This window comes from Suncus etruscus, chromosome 8 (genome assembly GCF_024139225.1).
Source record: "Suncus etruscus isolate mSunEtr1 chromosome 8, mSunEtr1.pri.cur, whole genome shotgun sequence".
NCBI classification, from domain to species: domain Eukaryota; kingdom Metazoa; phylum Chordata; class Mammalia; order Eulipotyphla; family Soricidae; genus Suncus; species Suncus etruscus.
This window is the reverse complement of record NC_064855.1, coordinates 68,404,915-68,429,022: the sequence shown is the minus strand read 5'-3', so window position 1 is coordinate 68,429,022 and position 24,108 is coordinate 68,404,915. Positions and strand designations below refer to the sequence as shown.

The 24,108-nt window shown below is 38.0% G+C and overlaps 1 protein-coding gene across 1 annotated transcript in view; it reads right to left on the bottom strand.

The window, feature by feature from the left end:
* ENOX1 (ecto-NOX disulfide-thiol exchanger 1) overlaps positions 1-24,108 on the bottom strand; it is a 440,285-nt gene that overhangs the window by 157,464 nt on the left and 258,713 nt on the right. The window contains exon 9 of the mRNA XM_049778780.1: positions 4,404-4,510. Coding sequence (XP_049634737.1) covers positions 4,404-4,510 — 107 coding nt within the window. The remainder of the gene's footprint in view (positions 1-4,403; positions 4,511-24,108) is intronic.

Genomic DNA, 24,108 nt, shown 5'->3' with positions numbered 1-24,108 from the left:
CCAAACTGTTGGAAGCCAAAACATAAACCCCAGGTGTTTTGTTATCATATAGTGTTTATTGTTATAGATGTGATGGCTATTTTAACATCTCTTAAAGATGTTAAGGTCATATTGTACTTATTGTACTTTCTAGGTAAAGGACTATTCTCTGGGCATTTAATTTATTTGAGATTAGTCAATTATTGCATAAATGAAAAAAAAAGAATGAATATAGGCACTTTGAATGCAGACAGGCATGAATCAGGACTGAGACTATTATGTAGTGCTTGTCTTTATTGCTGTAGTGCTCACTGGATATTTTAGTTGTTATTTTTTTTGTATTGTTGTGATGTTTCAATTCCTTTTTTCCTGTCCTCTCTTAAACTGAGGTTGAGAGCCTCTAAAAGGACTCCGCCCATTTTCGGCTTATCTGATTTTTACCCCATTTTATTGCTTTTCTTTTCTTCAAACAAAACCACATAACTTCAATTATCTAGTTCCACCTCTCAAATAGAGGAGGAAATAAGGGAGGGTACCAGGACCAAACAGATATATGATCACTAAGTAGTATGCTAGACACAGAGAAGACCACTTACTCTAGCAGCCCGGCGGGGGATGAAGATGGGGGATATGGAATGCAAGATGGGAATGGGGGTGGAGAGAGGACAAATTTGGTGATGGGAATTCCCCTGATTCAATGTTAATATGTACTTGTGAAAGATAAGTAAGCCAATATGGTCAAAATAAAAATTATATATATATAAATTATTCATGAAGAGTAAAAGAAGTATATAAAGTTTTTACTAGTGTGTCTAGAAAGTAAGCATGCTATATGCATGCAATAATGTTAAGTAATGATACCATCATTTTATCAACCTGTACATTCATATTTATTAATTCTTATCCTTTGGTTTTATTACATAAACTATACAGATGAATAAAAAATAAAAGCAACACAGATCCAAAGCAACGTAACAGGGGAATTGACATTTACAACTGAGTTGGGGGTAGTGAGAGGAGGGGAGGGAGATAGGTAGATTGGTGATGACTATGGTGAATGAGGTCCACAATACTAGTATTGTAGTAATAATAATGTCCATAATAATAGCATTGTAAAACAAAAATTTTAAAATAAAAAATGCATAAAGAACATGTTGACATAAGTCATGAAGCTAAAAAAAACACAAAATAAGTATGCTTGTTGGAATTAGGGGGGAAAAGAATAAAAATAATTAAAACAAGCCGAGTCAGAAAGACAAAATGCCAGATAATCTTGCACATTGGTGGTGGGAAAGTGATCTAAGTAATGTATGCATCATACTGTAACTGTCAGTCAACAAATAGTGGGAGAGTTTGCAAGAGGATGAGTAGACTAGAGGTAAAATAAGGTCGGGCTGATAGTCATGGGTATTTTGGTCATGGTGGTATGTAATGACTTTCTACATTAAAACTATAAATTTAAACGCGTTGTCTAGTTCCTTAAACTATAGGACTTAAAAACAATTAAAATAGAGAAAGGTTATTATTCCTAACCTTCTTCCTAACTTATATTAAGGTCTTTAAATAAAAGTTCCATTGATTAACAAAATTCACTTTATAATAAACCTATGAGATTTAGAAAATTTAATCAAAATGTCTAGCATATTAAGGACATTGATTTGTTTTTGTTTGTTTGTTTTTGGGGGGAACACATCCAGGGGTACTCAGAGCTTATTCCTAGATCTTGCACTCATGGATCACTCCTAGTGATCCGGGGCTCAGGGGGTCAAATGGATGCTGGGGATAAAATCCAGGTTTGGGGTTCTATGCAAGGTAAGTGTCCAACAAGCTGTACTATCTTAAGCCCCTAAAGACATACCTATTCCATGAGTGGCATTTATAATTTTGTGTTATAGATTCTCTCTCCTTTTTAGTCATAACTTTTCACCACTACATGACTAAAAAGAAATTGTTAAAAACAAAAAATACAAAAATTGAGTGGTCAACTCCAAACATCTTCAGCACAGATGACAGGAAAATAAGGTGACAAAAAGGAGTACCCTAAGACAGGGACCCTCCCCCCCCACTGGAAGGCAGTCTTGAGAGGGAGGATAAGTAGAAACTCCTTCAATGGCCTGCCACCCACTAGACAGAATTGCTTATTTGCCTTTAGTAACATGACTGGATTGTGGAGGCGAATGTCACAGGTGATTAGTGGGGATGTTTTTGAAGTTGTAGACAGCTAATCTTTCCACTGACTAAGAACCCAATTCCCAAGGACTTGGCTTGAAAACACTTGAAACAAGGAAAAGTCAAATGAAAAAAAATAAATGAGGCTGTAAGGGCCAGTTGTTTAATCCCTACAATTAATGACATACTGTCATAGTGTAGCCACTCTATGTGGGGAAAGGTGACAAAAATGAAAAAAAAAAAAAAAAAAAAGCAGAGGGAAAGTTGAGAAAAAAAACCCCAACAATAAAAAGCCCAGGGTGTTTCGACAGGGTGCCTCTGGTTCAGCAGTAAATCACTGGCACACTCTAATAAATCTGCAAAGGTGTTGCAGATAATTAACAGATGCTGTACATGGGAATGTGGAAAAATCAAGCCAATTATCAAGCTTATCCGCAACTGAGAAATCATCCACAATGTTAAATTACCAACGGGTATTTAATCAATTAAGCAACATGTAGAAGAGAAAATCAAAGGTAATTTAGAATTCTATTTCCTACTGTATATCTAAAGAGGTGGTGGGAGTGGTGAGGAGGGCCCAGGCCTGAAAGGCGTGCTTTTCCAGCCGCATCCAGTTCTGCCTCCTGGCAGGGGATGAAGCAAGCAAGCACCCTGGCAGTGGGAGCAGAGTTTTCCCCTGTCCTTCCCTTCAGATTCAGAAATGGACATGGTGGCTAAGGGGAAAGTGATATAAATGGGAAGCTGATTATGGAGCAGTAACTGATATTTATGGACACATGTACATAATATAATACCCTTGTTATACTCAGTCCTATTCAGCCTCATGCCACCTGCCTTTCTCAGTATTTTGTAAAATCATGTTTTGTTTTTATGTAAAATAAAAAATAAACCTCATACATCATTCTCAAACAGGAATCTGAATTAAGGGTTCCAAATGCATAATCTTCAACTTGCATAAATTTGCATAAATAAGAATTTAATTTTTTATCTTAGTTTAGCATCTGGGACAGCATCAGGTAAGCACTATTTTGTACCCCTAAATAAATGATAGAGAAATCACACTTCGTCCTCACTTAAACTCCTCAAAAGAGGAGCAGAAGGGGGGAGGAGGGAAAAAAGAGAGGAAGAGAACCTCATAGGTTTCCAATCTTCTTTGGAGGCTGTAGACCACCAGATAAAAAAATCCTTTGTAACAATAAATTACATTCGCATTTGAAATTTCCCATTATTGTGAAGTCATTCAATATTCACCATAATAACAATGTTAATAAAGAATTCATTCAGTATTCATGTGGATGTTACATCCAGTGCCATTAGTATTCCACTGTAATTTAACTTAACTTAATGGGCATTTAAAGTGTTATCCAATGATCAATATTACAGGACCTTTTGGTTCCTCAAACCCTATATATAATGCTTATTTTACAACTGTGAGCCCAAAACATTTAACAAATAAACCTTACCTTCTATTATTTGGGGATTTTGAAAGAGGGGAGTGACATTTAGAACTTTAATATCGACATGCTAGAGATGGAGAAGCATCCAAATGAAAAACATGTAACTCATTTAAAAAAAAAAAGAAGCCAACAAAGACAGTATACTTACTTTTAAATTACAGGTTCAAAGCGTACACTGTGGAGTTAAAAATAACAGCTGAATGACCAGGGACTAATGATACAAGCTGGACCTTCTAGGTAGCAAGGGACATACATGAAGTTCTGAACTCTCTCTCTGGGGTATATACTCACACTCAATAAAGTCACTGATGCAGAAGAATGGGTGGGGCTAGCCAAATCTTTATTCCCCTTGGGAAATATGCTTTGGGGAGGTGTTCTAGAGTATGCTTGCTCGTCCAGAGGACTAAGACATTGCTCCTGTAGAGAAGTCATGGATAATATATTTGACATTTTTAGCCCAAGGAGCAAACAAATTTCTTCACACTGTAGCACAATTTTCTGTTTTACATTAGATTTTTTCCCCAAAAAAATAATTAGGAAAAGTGTCTTGGTTGGTTTCTAAGCTCTTTATTATGAACATGTTGCTTTTCTCCATTTTAAGGATGAGGAGAAAAGTCCTCTGCCAGACACTTTTCTGGATGAGGAGTAAGTCTGAGCTGGATTTGGAACTGACAATGAGACAGGACAATGGCCAGACGACTGCCCACTTGAACAGAAACCATGATGGCTGCAGCCACAATATTCTCTGCCAATCCAGCTGTGGGATGGTGGTTAGAAAGTAACAATAAAATCACCAACCTCAGAATGTTTTCGCCAAATGTCTATGTTCTTGCGCTGAGCTTTCGAGAAATGGTCCCAAGCTTTTTGTCTGGTAGAAGCGTTGAAAACGGCCACAATCTGCTCAACTTTGGTGAACAAGGAAGTCAAACAAGACAAGTAATTTATGTTGTGATCACTATAGGGAAGCAAAGCAAAGACACTAGGAGTCTATGGATGATGTCAGGACAGAAACAACATCATCAATATCCATCCCTTTAGTGCCTTTTTGTACTTACATTTTTATCAAGGTTGGGGCTCTCTCCTTTCAAGTTTGTCTCCATAACTTTAGGTTAAAACAAATTCCAAATATCAGTGGGCAAAGTTATTGGGCATCTGATTTCAAGCATTCTTTGGCTTTTGTTTAAAAATGTGACTTTAGATAGCAATATATTTAGATCTGTAAATCTATCTAGGCAATGACATTGGAATACAGATATAATACAACAGAAAAGATAGTGTCTCCTTGAGGGGCTTAAAAATGAAGCCAGGGTGAAATAGCTGAAAGAGGAGGAGACAAACAATTTTTGTTTTTGTTTTTGGGCCACATCCAGTAACTCTCAGGAGTTACTCCTGGTTAGGTGCTCAGAAATCGCTCCTGGCTTGGGGGCTATATGGGAGGCCAGGGGATCAAACTGCAGTCCGTCCTAGGTTAGCGTGTGCAAGGCAGATGCCCTACCACTTGCTTATGCCACCACTCCGACCCCCAAACAATTTTTTTTATTTCTTTTCTTTCTCTTCTCTTTTTTATATTCTCCATTTCAAGGACTCAGCTGCACCCTTCTGAAAGTATCATTGTGCCTAAGTTCCAAGTTGGGGCAAGAATGAGTAGTTGTATCTTATTTTTCTAATGACCAAGGACATTTTAACTCCTTTAATCTGTTTTCTACCAGTTGAAACTGTCACTGTCAGTCTTCCTGCCATCTGACAAAATAAGTAGCATGGCCTCTAGTTGAAGGCAGATCTGATTTACCAAATGGGCAGCACAAGAGTTCATGTCTTACTTCCATGATCATCGCCTACCTATGACACCTCTAGAGTTGACCACAGCTGCATACAGTTATTCCGTTTTCACTTTCATAAGGTTTCCCTCCCTCAGGTTCCTAAACCACTGAAGTTCTAACTCTCTCACTTTGACTTCATTTAGCACTTCTTTAGCTTCTGGGCACAATACTACTAAACTGATGAATGTTTAGGTGTTGTAAACAAAACTTTATTATAGAGATGGGGATGGGCTCTCAGTAGTGGATTGTAAAGAGAAGGGCCAACCAACTATCAATTCAATCCAACTTAAATGGTTATTGATCTAGTTTGCATGAGATTAAGGATATTATTATATGGAATTAACAATATGATTAAAGAAGAACTTCTAAATACTCAGGAAGGCATAGTGAAAATGAACTTTTCATGGATATGAACATCTTTTTTAAGTGATTCCCAAGGATCTATTAGGAAAAAAAATGAAAATAAGGGTGGGTGATATATTTCAAGTGGTATATTTCATGCCTATCATAAGAGAGGTTCTGGTTTGAATTCTGTATAGTTTATGGCCCACAGGAATCACTGGCAGCATCTTAATCCCCTGAGCACTGTATATGACCCTGAAACATTTGTTTTAAAGACTATCAAATCTCTTCCAAATCTTCTAGGGGCTTAAAGAATATTAATGAGTGACAGATAATTTTCACAAAAGAATGATACCTGGTTATTCCTGACACCATTTTGAAAATACATACACAAAATAAGTAAGTACATGATGGAACACAGAAAGAGAAGTCTAGATTCCTTTCACTACCCATGCTATAGATATCTTATATTGTTGATAAATAACTTCTCTCTAATATCTAGGTAATTTTATAGGGCTTTTATGTTTTCTTTTTATCTACGTCAATAGAGTCCCATCTCTAAATCTCCATATCAAACTCAATCATTATGTCACATGATGAATATATGCCATGCTATTTTAATAAGAATATTTGCTTATACTCTTTTTGATTGCACATGGCTCCCCTCCTATCACATCTGCAGAAAGTAGCAACGCCAGGCTAGTCAAGGGGCACTGCTCTGGTGCCTCTTAAGCAGTGAGGGTGTTGACCCTTACTGGATCACTAGTCCCCAGGAACCAACTTGGCTCTTCTGAAATGAAGCCAGCAGAGAAATGATGTGCCTCACTGACTTGGGCTTCCTGTGGTATCAACTGGGACTTCTAGCTCCTTTTAGTATGGGCAACATAGATTAGTCAATCTAAAACTGCTGGACTGGTGGACAGTAATGGAATCTACTGTTGGAAGATATTATCTAGGGTTGTTAATGAGTAAAAGAACTATTGCTTTGAATAGTAGATCTCATTGATTCCTATTAATTGTTAAGAATAAAAAATGAAGTTGCCTGATTACTTACAGGAAAAAAAGTGTGATGACAGAGACTTAGTGGTGATAGTCCAAATTCTGCAATATATATGTACATATATATGTATATATATATATATATATATAAATGTATGAATGTGTTGGGGGGTAAAACAACCAGTACTTAGAAGACTTCTCGGCTCAATAGCAGACTTTTTGGCTCTGCATATGTTCAAGGATAAAAGTAGAGCCCCATATAGATATTCAGATGATGCACTATGAAATATACTCCCTGTTTTGGGATAAGTAGTTAATTATTTAGAATATGCTATTACCAAATCCTAATGTATAAGTTCAGTTCATTCATTCATTCATTCAGCATGGTTCAGTTATTGCACTTGTAACTGATGTATAGAATACATAATTTCTAGACAGTCTTCGACCATGAAAAACTGTCTTGAAAAAAAGACAATTCTTGCCCTTGATGAGATCATACCTTTCTAGGGAGAAAGAAAGACAAGTATATGATTATCCAATACAAGAACAAAAAAACAACTCTTTAGGGATGTACTAACCCAGAGGATAGAGTGAGAGAATACCTCAAAGAGGGCTACACTTTTGACTAGTGCCATTTGGTGAATAAATGTCTGCTAAAGGGATATGGCTGGACAACTTGTTTAAAGGCTGGTGTGATGTTGTAAAAGGACTTTGTGTGAAGTAAGCTGGAGGGATGGGCTATTTCTGGGTGAGAATGTATCAGGAATGATCATGAATTTGAAGTCTCAGAGTGAATGTTATACTACAGGCCAGAAAGAGGTATATGGGGAAAGTAATGAACACTAGAATTAAGGCAAAAGTTTTGAATTTGGGAAATACAACAGACAAAAAGTACAATTACAGATATATCTGAGAAATAAGGCAATGGCAAAATGTTGAGATTTTGAGAGGTTGAAGATCATCAAAAAGCAACAAGTCAGATTGGAGGCTCAAAAGAAAGTTAGAATTTATCTTCTAGGTCATTCTCAACTTCATGTAATTAACTGTAACCTCTTCATTAGGGTCACCTAAAGAAAAGTGAAGTGTGATTGAATTTTATAATTCTTTTAACATTTTACTCTTTAAACTACCTATTAATTACTGAAAAATCTGTGTGGAGCCAGAAAAGAGCAAAGTTGGGTGAAATACCTCTAATGACTGAGCCTCAAGTTCGACCTCTGCCACTAAGTTCTCCCTTTAATACCTCAAGGTGGCCCTACCACCACCTCTGAAGTGACCTTAGCATTTCTGGGTCTGAGTAGCACAACATTCCTGGGTTAAATTTCAATAGGTTTAGCTCTGGAGTCCCACAATACCACTATGATGGTCCTATAAATAAAATAAAAGAACAGCTCAGCTTAAACTTGAGGAACTTCCACAATATTTCTTAGGTCCAGTTTGATTCTCTCATTTTTGTACAGACTGCCCCTGATCCTGCTATTTATCTTATAAATGAAAGCTCTTGAGTAAACAAAAGGACTCAGAAAGCATGCTTGAATCAGCACAAATTCATCATCATTAGGGGGAAAAACAACCTTAAAAAGTATGCCCTAATGGACATGATTCAAAGTCAGCATATTTTTAAAATCATAAATCAGGATGACTACCAGTATGAGTGTCACAGGTAAAGACATACACTGTTATCTTCAGTGGTGAACTACCAACAACAAACCCATGAATTATCCAACCATTTAAATACTGCTCTTTTACAATTCAAGCATCTAGTCTTGTACAAATAAAACTACAATACAATTAGAAGTCTTCTCAGAATGAGAAAAAAAGCAGGATAGCATTGATATTTGCTCAAAAGTATAGAAACAGGCTAAAACTAAAACAAACAAACAAACAAACAATAAAACAAACCAGGAGTGGGTGAAAATATTTGTACTCAACACACATCAGATAAAGTGTTGATGTTCAGGATATATAAAATACACACACAAAAAAATCTAAAAATCCTGTCAAAAATGGGGAGAAGAAAAGCCACTTCTCTAAGAAGAAGAATGGAGGGCCAACAGGCACATGAAAATGCTCATCATCATTTATTATTAGCAATACAAATCAAGATGACAATAAAATATCACCTTACATCAGTGAGAATGGCACTTATCAAAATAATTAGAACAGTCTGTTACTGAGGATGTGGTAAAAAAGGGAACTCTCAGACACTACTGGTGGGAATGTTTACTAGCTCAACCCTATAAAAACAGTATGCAGTATACTCAGTAAACTCAGAATTGAGCTGCCATATGACCCAGCAATTCAACTTTTGGATATCTATTCTCAGGACAGGAAAACTCAGTTAAAAGGACTTACACACTCAGTACAATTTAAGATTGGGAATAAACCGAGATGTCCAATGTGGCATTACAGGATTGATCTGTTTCTACTTCACTCAGTCTTGTTACTATACTCAGTCTTGTTACTCGTTGGATGAAATAATCTTTGAATGTAGCACCTTGGATTGGTGTTGAGACCGCATAGTCCCACCTCTAGGTGTGATGAGTCCCTCAGATTAAAAATTTGAAGATAGAGGAAGTCGCTCCTGAAGTTTTCCAGATCTCCTGGGAGCTGCCAGCTTGGAAAGATGGCTTGCTAGGAGCTAAGGGTAACATGGAGAACTCCTCAAAAGCCTTTTCTCTCTACATGCGTATGTGTGTGGATTACTTTCCAGACAGCCATTTGATTCCAGACCTGTGTCTCTCCAATGTTCTGGTGATGGAACCTGAGGACTTAATTCAATAGTTCAAGGACTTTATTATTCATCAAGTGGTTCATGAAGGTATGGCATATGTACACAACGTAATGCTACAGTGATGAAAGGAATAAATAAAATCATTCAATTCACTGAATCATAGATATAATTGGAATATCATGCTAAATGAAGTAAGCCATAAAAGGATAAAAAACAGGATATCTCTTATGTGTGGTATTTAGAATAAAGTAGATGAAGGAATGCAATGATTTAAAGGAAGGATACTTAGACCAACCTTCTCATTAGAGTATAGAAAGGAGAAGAAAAGAAATAGAATGGAGAAGGAGAAAAACAGATGAAAATAATTAGAGGCAGGGGTCAAGGAAATTCAGGAACATGAGTGTTATTAAGGAAGGACAGAGCTAAATTGCAGAATAAATAATGAAATCAATAAGACTCAAACCTTAACAACCAATCTTAAAAAGGTGACCATTCAAGATAGCAGAGTGGCAGGGAAGGTCTGGAAAAGAACCTGGAAACATTGTTGGAGCAAAGATGACTAGGGGTGGAATTGGTGCTGAAACATTGTATGTCTAAAGCTCAACTATAAATAATTGTAAATCATGGTGCCTTAATAAATATTTTTAAATAAAAAATTGAGACTTACAGAAGTTGGACTGTGATCAATAAAAATTCAGTTTCATCTCATATGGTTGCCTCTACTTCCCATAGTGTTTACAGATGAGCCTACTACAGTTGCATACATCACATTTTAGAGGCACAGTTAACTCTATGATTTGAACTACAAGACCACTCACACATGGATTTTCCTACAACAGATCATATAGAGTTCCAGTGAAGGAAGCACTGTGAATGAATTTTCTCTTACAATTTTTTCAATTCTCTAGCTACTTTGTTATAAGAATACAGTATATACAACACACATAATATACAAACTGTATAAATCAAATGTTTATGCTCTCAGTAAGGTTTTGGTTGACAGGAAGTTGTTAGTAATTAAGTTTGGGAAAGTTAAAGTTACGTGGATTGTTAATGCACAGAAATAAGGGGTTGTGTGCTCCCAATCTTGACCTTCTTCAGGCCAATTACATTATCACCAGGCAGCACTTTTAGTCAGAAAAATTTTTAAGTTTCTTTCCTTACTCTGAAATAATTTTCCTATTTCTATGATTTGTGCTTTTGACTGAATTATTTTAGGAACACAGAATTATTTTTTCAAAAGTATACTGAACATTCTTCTTAAGTATCAAAAATAGTGCCTAGTATCCAACAGGTATAGTGAAGACAGGGAAGGATAGGAAAGATAAAGAGAGCTACGGACCTTTGGCAGAGGTGGATGCTGGGGATTAACACCCAGGCCCCATGCATATGAGATATGTCACCCTATCACTAAGCTTTTATATATAAAACTCATTAGCAATTTTAAGAAATAAAAATCCTAATGAAATATAAAAAAAAACCTTTCTGAAATAGAACCTATGAAATTGCAATCAATCTTGGTACATGTAAACGACTTGTTGAAAAGTAATTGAGCCATATACAATGTTTTCCTGTTCATTTGAGCATGTATGGATTGGAATTCCAGCAGTACTAAGCTGGAAGGAGTCAGAAGCTCTCCATCAGCAAGTGCTGTGGAGAGGCATTTATAGAGAAAAGTCAGAAGCAAGACGAGGAAATTATTGATCGGCTGTAGCTTAAAGTCTAATTGGCTGCTTGTGACTGGTTTTCCTCAGACTTTGATTTCATTAGCTGGAGGTATTTACAGGCTTAGTTCTGGGTTTGCAAACATGGGCTATAAACACGACTTTAGAGTTCCCTCTGCCTAATGACATCCTACTTTGACTATGATTCTTTATGATTATTCATTACTTTGTGTGCATATATGTATATGCAGGAACACTTAAACATGCAGACATTAAACATATGTACTGGATAGCTACATTTCATAATTTCAAAATAATCTGTATGATTAAATTAGTTTGGTTTGTTTGATAATATAAATCCCACCCCCATCAATCCAATTCCAATGCTGATCAACCAAGTTGCAAACAAACTTCTTCAGAAAGAACTTTAGCTCCAGAGTCACTTAGTCTCCATCTACTCAGGGAAGCAAAATCAGGACCCATGACATCTTTTCACCCAGAAACACAGCAGTGAAACAAGCTTACTGGAAAAGAACAGGATCCCTCCCAAAAACCATGGATTTCTGAGTTGCACAGGAACTTGGATATTGAGGAAATATTTCTTAGCAGGAAAGTCCAGGGAAGCAACATGAGAAAGGTGAGGTGTCTCAGACAAGGTGGTTCTCTCTCCTCAGTGCCTCTCAAATACAGCTTTTTTTTCCTCAGCGCTTCCTGAACATGGCCTCTCTTTTCATAGTTCCCACACCTCCTGCTTCTTTGTTCCAGCTAAACAGCTGTGGAAGTGCCTTCAATCCAGTTAGTGTCCCAAATACCCAGAGAACCTGATTAAGTCCTTACAGGCAGTAGGACTGCCTATACTGAATGCCTCAAATAAATCTGCCAAGCTTAATTTTTGTTATTAAATGCAATCTGGCCTCACAATAGAGCCTTAGCTCAATAGGGTTCCAAGGAAAAACTATTTTTCCGTCAGGGATAACATTTTCCCCCCAAAAGCTCTATGAACAGCTTAGAAGAGATTTTCAAAGACACATAAGCAATGACACCATGAACCCGCTCACATTAGCTACTAGTTTTTAAATGTGAAAAGCTAAGGGAGAACTTATAAGCCTTTGGTCCTGGATTGAAGACAGAGGGGAGATAACAAAGCAAGTGGATTGGGCCCTCTAGATATCTGAGCAAAAAGGCAGAGCCTGAGGGAAGAGAAATGGGTTCCCTATTGGTGCCAGACAAGGACTCAGAGCAGCTATGGGCTTCCCAGAGAGATTCTTGCACAGTCTTTTGGGATCTGAGTCCTGAGCACACTGGAGCCTGTCAGGAATTCTGGCTCAAAGCCCAGAAAGCAGAATTAACACAGTCAAACCCATTCATGAAGGTGGCATAGACTGGAATTTGAAGTCAAGGAGAAAAGAAGGAATTCTGGGACTCTGTGTTGAGATGAGAATATGGTATGGCCCTGTGAACCTGTTACAAGCCCAGTTAAACAGAGCCTGTGACCCAATCAGTGAGCAGTGTACTTCTGAACTTCCTGGCAAGCTGAGACTGGACACTTGGCTCTTTAGGGAAACAGGATGGAAACAGTAAAGAGTGGGAGAAGAGAAAGACAAAGAAGAAAGGGAAGAACGGAACATACTCACTCAGTTTTAAGAAAAGAAACATTTTTTGCTACATTTCAAGCAAGGAGTAAATAGTAATATAGTTCAAATACATAAGAAGATATTAAGAGATTATTTTTAAAAAAACTTGCATAACCTCTAATCCATTTCATGGAACTGCAGATGAATTTTAAGAATGCCAGCAGAGTGCACATGCCAGGAAAGCCATCCCTCTTTTTTTCTGGTATGTCAGGGTCGCTGGTCAGACAGCGGGCCACAGATCTCCTGGACTGAACACTGGGTCCAGGAGACTGGGCCCCCCACGCCGCCAGGCGGGTCTTCATGGCCGGGCCTGGCAACTCGGGCCCTGGGATGCGGGCCGGAGGAGGGAAACCCCTCCCCTTTCAATTTTCAAACTGGAGAGGGAGCTCGCAGTTGGACCCAGCAGAGCGCACATGCCAGGAAAGCCGTCCCTCTTTAAAAAAAAAAAATGCATTTCATGGGGCCGGAGAGATAGCATAGAGGTAAGGCGTTTGCCTTTCATGCAGAAGGACGGTGTTTCCAATCCCTGTGCCTGCTAGCGGCGATTTCTGAGCATAGAGCCAGGAATAACCCCTAAGCGCTGCTGGGTGTGACTCAAAAACCAAAAAAAAAAAAAAAAAAAGAATGCATTTCACAATCTTTTTAAATGTTTCTTCAAATATTTTAGAAAATAGCAAAATAAAACCTATAAGAATATTCTAATTTAATGGTGTCTTTTTTGTTTTGTTTTGTTTTTGGGCCACACCTGGCGTTGCTCAGGGGTTATTCCTGGCTGTCTGCTTAGAAATAGCTCCTGGCAGGCACGGGGGACCATATGGGACACCGGGATTCGAACCAACCACCTTTGGTCCTGGATCGGCTGCTTGCAAGGGAAACGCCGCTGTGCTATCTCTCCGGGCCTTAATGGTGTCTTACAGTATATTACTTACCTTATAATACATTATTTACTGTGCTTTAAATGCAATAAATAATTATCTTAGATTATTCCTAAGAACTAAATAAGTTAATATTATAGAAAATTATATAAAAATAATATTTGCAACAAATAAAGTAAAATTCTCTCTTCCTGTTCAGACTGCCTCCTACCCAACTAATTTCTTTCTGAGAGAAAAATCACTGATACAGATTTTATTAATGCTCATTAGTGATGAAGTCATGCTTAATTTAAGGTAGATAAGTGGCAGAGCACTTGCCTTGTATGTGTGAAACCCCAGGTTTGATCATTTGCACTGCACATCATGTGTTTCTACATTTGATATTTTTTTAACCTATGATAAAAGTAACCAATTTATACAAAATGTCTTATAAAAGCTTGATTTTTCTCACTTTGCATATTTTGGAAAAATATACACATATTTATTATTTATAAGATGATAATGAGCACCCAGCCAAATTTTCTGAAATGTTGTATAAATAACTTAATATAAATTTCTTTTTAATAAAAAGGGAAAATACCATCTGATATTTTTAATTTTTGAGGCTATTGACAAATTGCACTCTACCTTTATGTCCATTGAACATTTTTCAGATTGTTTCCCTCACCCTTTGCCAATAATTAGCAAACATTAATTTTTGCCATTCTTGATGGATGAGATAAGGCACAAATAAAATGAAAACCAGTTTTTTTTTGTTTTTTTTTTTGTTTTGTTTTGTTTTGTTTTGTTTTGGGGTCACACCCAGCAGTGCTCAGAGGTTACTCCTGGCTCTGTGCTCAGAAATCGCTCCTGGCAGGCTCGGGGGACCATATGGAATGCTGAGATTCAAACTACTATTCTTCTGCATGCAGGGCAAATGCCTCCATGCTATCTCTCTGCTATCTCTCTGGTCCCTGAAAACCAGTTCTTAACGCTGGAATGGTTTACATGTTTAGTCCTATTATAAAATGAATTGACATTTTAGTCCACATTTAGTCCATATCATCAGCCTTCCCTATGATTGGAGGCTGACTCGCTGCTGAAGAGTGATCATCAGGTTAGAAGGTGGCAGACCTCATTTCAGAATCTCCTGCCTCCCTTCTGACCCTCAAAGTCCTGTCCTGTCCCTGCTACTTTGTGTGCCCCATGGATTCAATTAATGATATTATTAAAATGACATGTCTCTTACTGAATATAAATGTTAAGGTTGGACCCAGTAGACCATATTTTAATAACTTTTTCCCATTATCATTGAGGTAATTTACAAGCAAAAATGTCTAAGTTTTCAGTGTGCAACAATCATTTGGTATAGGACATAAAAATAAGTTTAGTTCAAACCATCTAACATTTTTGTATGCGATGAGAACTTTTAATATCTATGCTTATAGCAGCTTTCAGTTATGTATAATAGCATCATTAACTATAGCCCCTATGTCATATATATCAACCCTAGGATTTACAATTGGCGGTATCTGTTTTAAAAAAAATTGGGGCACACCCAGTGTGCTCAGGAGTGACTCCCAGCTTGTTTCAGGGACCAAGTAGTGCTAGAGATTTAATCCAGGTCTTCTCTGTGCAAAGCATGAAAGCATGTTTTCCAGTCACCTATCCGTCTGCCCACTACTTCCCTTTTGACTGCCTTCACCCATGTGCCCTCCTCCAACCATTCAATCCAGCAGGCACAAATTCACCAGTTGATTCTGATGTATGATGGTATTTAAGGAACACCTTTCGTTTAAATTTCCCAACATCCTCCAAGTAGGTATCCTCCTTTTCACTGCTAAAGAAGATAATATACACAAAGATCACATTCTTGTTCAAGGTAATCTACTCAGCAGGTGGTAAAGTCAGGAATACAAATTATATTGGGGCAAGGGTGAGGCCTGTGGGATTTCAGGCCTGACATCATTCTAGCGGATGGAGATTGAAAGATTAAAAGATGTCACTGCTGGTATCAAAGCCGCAAGGGGAGACAGTTGTGCAGGTGAATAAGCAAGTAAGCAGGGGCTATGGCCTTAGATACAGAAGGTACCTGTGAGCCAGCCATGGCAGGAAAGATGTCAATGGCTCTTGAGGCAAAAACTTTCAGAGAGAATTTCCTAATGCCAAGAAGGCAAACCCTAGAGCAAATGCATCTACTCCTTTCCCAAAGTGATCTGAAGAATCTAAAGAACTAACGTGTGTGAAAAAGCAGCCTATTTTTAAGACTTCTGATGATGACCTGGCACACTCTTTAATCCAAGAATCACCTCTTTTCTTTGACTGACACTGAATAATAAGTCTCAGGAGGGACCACTTGAAAAGAAGTAGCTAAGGTCAAACTTTTAGAAATTGCACACTTTTTAAGGGGACTGTGTGTGGGATGGAATGGAGATTCTGTTGTTAGCCCCTTCTCTCCATTACTAAGTCACTGGGATACCTGAATAATGCCTGTATCTGTTTGAATCACAAGGCACAGAGGGATTAAACCAGACCAGCAATTCCCCATCAAGTCATACTGTCCCCTGAGATATTCCAGTAGGAGGGGTCACAAGTATAAACAAGTAAATAAGGAGCTATGGCCTGTGACGAGGTGGCCAAACAGCAGAAGGTATCCATAGGAAGGAAGGTATACATAGGAAAGACACCCCCAACAGGGCAGGGGGTTATATGGAGCCCCACAAGGAGGAACATAGTGGAAGAGGTTGAGAAATTCTGGACTAGACAACTTTCATGCCTTTTCTAGTCTGCAATCAGTTCTAGCACAGAAAGTGAACAGTTTGGACCTAGCAGGGCCCACTGCAACTCTGAATCTGCAAAAGGTCCTCTGTCCTAACATTCCATTTCTCTATCATGTATTTTCAAATAGTCTCACAAACACAGAATCATCACACATACTACACTCCCACTGACTCACATAGTCTCTCATACACTCCCACAGACTTGCTCTCATCACACACTCTCACACACATTACCTCAGACATGCACAGACATATTCATGCTCACACACATAACAATTATCCATGCTCACGTACACTTACTCCCTGTTACATTGACTAGTGGTCTTCTCTATTCCCTACAACCAGAGACCCATATCTAGGTTCACTGGTGTCAGTGTCAGTCTCCCAGAGCTATGACTCAAACTCAGAATATGAGGCTTCATGGCTACACTGCCCAGATCATGTTAGCTTTTGAAATTCAGTCTCAACAATTCTTTATCATTCTAGAATGTTAGATGTAGCTGTTGCCTATTTTTCTAGAACATAAACAATTCTTTCAAGTTAATACCACATTGGTATGTGGATCTTATTCAGGTCAGCATATACATTTGCAACAAAACTGAAAGGAGTAAAACACCCCCAGAGGCTGAAATCAGTTCTTCATGCCTTCCACATCCTTTGTCACCAGTTTTGTTGTGCTGTGAAATGTAAAAATTGGCCTTATTCTGGACCTGGTAGCTTTTAGTGGAAAAAAAAAAAGCGTTTTGGATATGTATTCCAAGAGAGTTCAAGTGGTATCAAAATTATGTTTCCAGCATTTGAAAACTCTGGCAACTCTAACCAGTGGTATGATTTGGGGGAGAAATAGCAAACCTGTCCAGTTGCTAAAACAGTTAGGAGGAAATTTCTTTTCCTCTTGGATGAACAATGGCAATGAGGACCACAGACATGGGAAAATATTTTGACACTTCATAAAATTATTTCTAGGAGCCAAATTTTCATGAGCAAGGAAAATTATAAAAGTTTTAGCTGTAAAAGATTTTGGAAAGAGTTTTCAGACAAAAGAAATGTGGACAAGAATACAGGTCTGCATGGAACAGAAGGTCTGGGGATACCTGGAAATTAGCTCCTCTCATGTTCCACTAGCCTTCAGGGTAATACCTAGCACCTGGAAATAGTCCAGTAAGTAGTGGAGGATGACTGGAATGTCATAGTTCACTCCCAGTGCCTGGGGCTTGTATGACTTTAGTCAAGAAGACAAATGAGCTATGGTTGGCAGACAAGGGTCAGTGCAAGGAGCAGCAACTCTAAGATTTCTGACTAGTCTGCTACCTTTTAGGGGGCCATGCCCTCCCTTGGAGTGGAGATGTGGCTTTTGCATCATAGATATCACCTTCATGGTGGGAAATAAAAGAGACAAGTATGTTGTAAGGAAACCCAACAGAGCTTGGAGATAAGCCTGGGAGCAGCTGCCTTTATAACTGGGCTCTGTTAGATCCCATGAGTTTAGACAACACATGATGAAGGAAGCTAAAAGTGTAAGGAACAAAGAGTAGTCCAATATGCAAAGTGGGTATTATGAGCAGTCTGGTCAAAACCTTTTACTGTACAGATGTAAAACACTTTCCTAAACTCATCTGGGATAAAGAGCTGGAAATAGAAGCAGGATTGCTTGGGACTCAAAGTCTCCTACTATTGGCTCCTATAAGAAGAGGTTAATGTCATTTCCTGTCATCAGCATGAAAAGCATATTTGCATGAAGTGACTGGTGGTTGGGGGGACTTGGGGAGGGATAAGTTCTGATTGTTCTCTAAAGAAAGGGATATGTCTAGGAGGGTACTACACTGCTTTCTTTCTGAAAAATACCAAATAAGCTTGGGACACTACTTCATACCCACCTATGAACTACAAATTTATAGCTATATCCTCTGTGGTTCATCATTTTTCATATAAAGATAACACACAACTTTTAGAAAGTAAACCTAAGGAACCTATATTCTGGGGTTCTAATCTTCTCTCATAGTTTGAAATAACCAAGATTTATTACACCTAAATCTGAGTCTCTATTTCAAGTTTTGGGGCCAGTGAACCTCTGTTGTCAGCTCCGGCTCTGACCTTTTAAAAATTTCTTACTTTTCATTCCCATCCATTATTATTGTTAGTTTTTTTTTTTTAGTAAAGTAATAGTTTTATTTAAAGAAATGCACTTTGAGCAAGAGAACATATGATTCTTCAAATGGGTAAAAGCATCCTACCATTTACTTTTTTTACTTGTATATGTTATTTTAAAGTTCTAGTCTAGGTAACATTTAAGGTTTTGATGGACAAAATTTGCATCCTCATTACCAAACGTTCAAGAATCCCACCAGTGCTCCTATGTCTTTCCTAGTGTGCCTCCTCCCTCATTTTTCCTAGTGTCCTTCACACTGCTTAGAAAGTCTTTTTGTAAGTTTTGTAAGAAAGTGCAAGAGACTGTCATCATTCTGCATTGTTTCTTTATTTTAGTTCTCTATATTCCCACTCATTATTTTTTGGCATGTCCTGTTAGATTAATATTAATCAAACCCTCTTCACTGATGTCTGTACTACTTACTTTACCAGGAACCACATTGGAAAAGTACCAGAGTGGGAATATCATGGAGTGTTTAAATTTTCAGTAGCAGTATATGTTGTAACCAGTCATGCACAATTGATCATCTTGGCATGCATATTAATAATTGAGTGCTATGGTACGTGCTTCCTGAACTTTAGACATAGTCCCTCTCTGAGCTCTGAAGTGACAAGCTTTGCTCAGAACTGAAAAACTGCAAGTGGGTAGGCCTCCGGGGAGTTCCTATGAAGTGTAAATTTTTAAAGAAGCAAAGAAGATCAAAGCTCCAAAATTCTCTGAGCTCGGAAACCTGGGGAAATTCTTCCAAATGGACAGGTTAAGAAATGGCATAAACACGAGTCAAGGATGATATAAGGACGAGCTGACATGAAAGTGAGATAGTTCACCTGAGCTGAACATAACTTTTTCCTCTTTTTTCTCTTTCTAGTAAATGGTTCTACACAGCTGTCCCTAAAAGAAAGAGAGAGGCCTGGAGGAGAAAGACCCCAGGAGAGATGATGATCTCACTTAATATATTTGATGACTGCAGGTACCAGAGAAATAGTATAGAAAAGAGGGCCTTTGCTTGCATGTTATCAATCTCAGTTCTATCCCTAGCACCACATGGTTTCCACAGCATCACTAGGAGTCACTTCTGAGCAAAGTGCTAGAAATAGCCCCTGAGCACCATGGAGTATGAGCCAAAACTCCCCCAAACATCCTTGATGATGGCACATGCATGGTCAGATGAGAAAAAGATCCTACATAGAAGTCGTTGAATCTATGCTCCTCAATGTCTTGTTGAATTTTATGCTTTCTTGACATTATCAAGAAAGAGGCCTGAAGGAAACAAAGCTATATGAGCATGTGAAATAGTTCATCTTTGAGTGAAGACAAGAGATATTCAAAGGCTGTGAGTTCAAAGTTGGCAAAACTGAACACCAGCAAAACTAGTAGGCAACTGCTGGATTTTATGTAGACCTTAATATTAGATAGCATTTTCTATGGCGTTTAATATTTGTTCTTTCCATGAGAGATTCTATTTTCTCAAGTAGAAAAGCAAGACAACTAGGACAAGCAAGAATAGGAGACAGGTATGTTGCTATAAGCACACTCAAAGTAAATTGCAATAATAGTTAGCAAGTATTGGGCTTAGCCGATTTTCACTCTACCTCGCCCCTGCTCTGGGAGGTGTTTTCTGAATAAAGTTTTCTTTATGTGTTTGTTTTCCAAATAAAAGTTTCCTGGAACCCCAGAGGTAAAGCAGCTATCTTGGCTAGTGGTGGAGCTGCTAGCTGGTGGGGTTCAGTTTCTGATGTGGGTTCCGGTTCGTTGCTGTAGTGTGTAGATTATTTCCTGTGTCAAATTTACTACTGCATTTGCGTCTCTCATCTAACCTGAACTAGGGGCATGGGAATCTCGTTCCCTCACTGTGGCTTGTGGAATACTCAGCCTAATATTCCACAAGCATGTACTAATAGCTTAATGAAATGTCCCTGCACAATCAATTGTCTATTTCCAACTAAATCTATATAGGGATCCATACTGCTTCTTTGTGTGGAGCTTTGCAAAGTACCTTAACTTTCCCAAAATCTGTGTCCTTAGTTCTCCTTTCAGGACATCAGGCCAGTCTCAAAGTGATGACAAGTACATTGAGCAAGATAGCTCTCATCCTGTCTTAGAACAATTTCCTGACAATCCTGCTTTCCCATGGAGACATCAACCCAGAATGCTATGGGGAAAGTCACCAACATGGGTGGAGAGAAGCATAGCAGGAATTGCCCAATAATCAACAAACTGCTGTCCACTTTGAAGAAAGCTGAAATATCATTATTGATTTTTTAAAACAAATATTGGTGTAAATGAGTAATCCCAAATATGGTTCCTATGCTGTTTACCAGAAATATTATTACAGATAAATGGAGAGATAAAATATCCTCTTCCTGAAAAATGCAGAAAATGTGTTGATCACAATAGGTTATACAAATACCTGGCTTAGAAGCATCCCCAGGTATTGATAATACCAAATGTACCCTACACACTGAACTCAGCTGTCATTTTGATCAAAAGAACATCCCTAGACAGGAAATTTACAATTTAAAGGATAATAAAATGTGCATACCAACACCAGCAAACCAGGTGACTACTAATATTTTTAGAATAGATATTAAGATTTGGTTTCCTTTGAATATGGTAAGCTGGCAGCTTTGGAAACTCACATAAAAATGAATGGGTACTTCTGGGGCTACTCAGTAAGTTTTTCAGCTTTCCTGCTCTTATTTACTAGGTTTAATTTCAGCCCAGAGGCCCCTTCAAAGTATCCCTGATGTTTATGTCATCCCGAAGAATATTAACTCTCAGATACCCACACAGACTCCTTTCTCTTGACTCTTCTTGGGTCTATACTCTCCTTGGGTCTATACCCTTTAGCCAATAATGAAGGTCAGTGGGCAAGATCTATTGATTATGCTGTTGACTACTAAAAAAAACTAACTATAATCAAATCACAGGGAAAAGGGGGTCCTTAAAATAGTAAAAGGTGGATGAGAAATGAAAAGGTTGTTTTACTGTTACAACTGGGTGTAGATCAACATGAATTTTTCTGTTGACTCTTCCACACTTACTCTCCTAATAATATTCCCTCATCTTCATTCTAGCATCTGGCAAAGTGCAGCAATTTCTCTCCTTTTGTTTTTTAAAAATATTTTTAAAAATGTATTTTCCTTCCTTTATCTGTGGTTTTTATTGCTGTTTCCAGAGGCAATGCACAATTGGCTGTTGGTTTGATTATGTGTTTGATTATGGTGTTTGAAGAGACTGCATCCTTTTGCTCCTGTACATTTTCAGTTACACTCCTCACTGAGGTTGGTTACACTTGGTTACAGTGCTTACTTCCACACTTTAATTGTGGCACATTTGTTGTTTGTACACATTAGGTTGTGTTTGCCTGAGATCTTATACTTTTGTTTTGTATAGGATCCCACTTAGGCAATGCAGTTGGGATTGTACTTGATGCAAGTATAAAAATGCTGGAGATTCAAGCCAAACTCTTAACTTCATTTTTCCAAGGCAGATACTTTGCAAATGAGCTATCCCTAGGTCCCTCCCTGCTGTAGCAATTTCTAATGAAAGGCTTGATGGTAAATTATGCTTTTTGTTTGTTTATTTGTGTTTTCATTTTGCTTAATTACAAACACAAGGTGAAACCCAATTCATTATCCTCAAACATGGCTAAGAACAATGCCAAAGCCTTTTTATGAGGTTTCTGGAAATTCATAAAGTCACATGTTCATATTTCCTTCCTGCCTTCCAATGAGCTCATTCATTCACTCATCCACCAAATATGCATTGCATATTGCTATGTTTTAGACTGATTGATGTGTATTGATGTCTAAAAGAAACATGTCCTTTACTTTATGATGCTTGTTATAAGAATCCAAAGAAAACCAATCATTACAACAAAGCACATTTGTTAAGTTCTCCAAAGGAATTGAGATGATGGAATGATGGTGAATTTACTAGAAGTGGGATTATTGGAAAGGCTTCTTTCAAGGGGCCTCTTGACTTTTGGCCAAGTCCTAAAGAATAAAAGGGATTTGGATATTCAGAGAGTGGGAGAGAAAGATCAACCAGCCTGAGGGATGGAGTGGACAGTGGCAGGGAAGTAGCTTTGATGGCCTTAGTAGGAAAGAGGCCAAACGGAATGGATAGAGCATAAATACTCAAGGTAAATGGGAACTGAAGAGGGAAGCAAGAGACATTTTCAGTCTACAAGAGTGGTTATAATATCATTTTCAGTAAAAAGCCACTCTGGGGAATTAAATTGGGGGAGCTTTGATCTGAAATATATCAAACATTATATAAAGACAGAAACTGAACTGTGGGCCAGAGAGACAGTATAGGGGTTAAGACAACTGCTTTTTATGCAGCAGAAGCCCTGGCATCATGTGTTTTCTAGGGACACTACTGGGAGTGACCTCTGACCAGCTGCCAAGCATCACTCGGTATGGCTCCCAAATGAACAAAACAATAAAAAGTCACTAAAAAATATATGAAGCAGGGTTTAAACTAGAATAAAAGTTTTAGAAAAGAAGGACTATGAATGGTGGAACTTTGCACTTCTCTCCTACTCTGAGAATTCTGAAAAGCAATGTGCCCAGTTGAATATGCTTATTTCTCATTTATCTTATAGTAAGGTCCATACAATCATAAATTTTATATACTGAAACAAAGAATAGGCTCTTAAAAATCTTCAGATAACTTTTTTCCTTTAAATATGAAAATACTTGCTCATCTTTTCCCTTTTCTTATATGACTCCAGACTGTAAAAAATTACATTTCACTGTATAGTTGTAGATTTTGTGCCATTTTCCCCCATAAGTGTGGGCTGTGATCATTTTGTTAAGTTATTTTTTAAAAACTGTGATAATGTTATTTAATCATTGCTGAGTTGGTGAAATAGTGAAGGTAGGAACAGTGGCAGTCACCAATGCCTTTAGGAAAAAGCTAACTGCTTCATGGACACCTCAGATCTACAGCCTTGAATAAATAAACCAGTGGCAACACATAGCTAAATAAGTATATTGCCATGAATGTAACAAAAAAGAAAAACCCCTACGTTCTTTAAGAGATAGAGGTATTTACATCACTCACAGAGGGGCAGAGTGTCAGAATGTTGACTGCAATGGAGTCAGGTAAAATTAAGCAATGTGGGTCAGTTTTGAAGACATGATCAAATCAGTGGTTCCTCCTGAATGCCTGAATTTGGAGTTTCTAGAAAATGGAGAATTTTGGCTTGAGAATTCACATAAGTAGAAAGGAAACCCCAGGAGCTGGAGCAATAGCATAGTGTGTAGGGTGTTTTCATTGCATGCTGCTGACCCAAGTTCAATTCCTGGCATTCCAAATAATCCCCAGAGCCTGCCATGGGTAATTTCTAAGCACAGAGCCAGGAGTAACCCATGAGCACTGCCAGGTGTGGCCAAAAAATTTAAAAAAAAGGAAACCCCAGAGGAGGCACATGACTGAAAGTCAAAAACAAGGATTCCAAGCTTAAACTTGAGGAGTATTAATGTTATTCATGCGAATGATCTCCACTGTATAATCT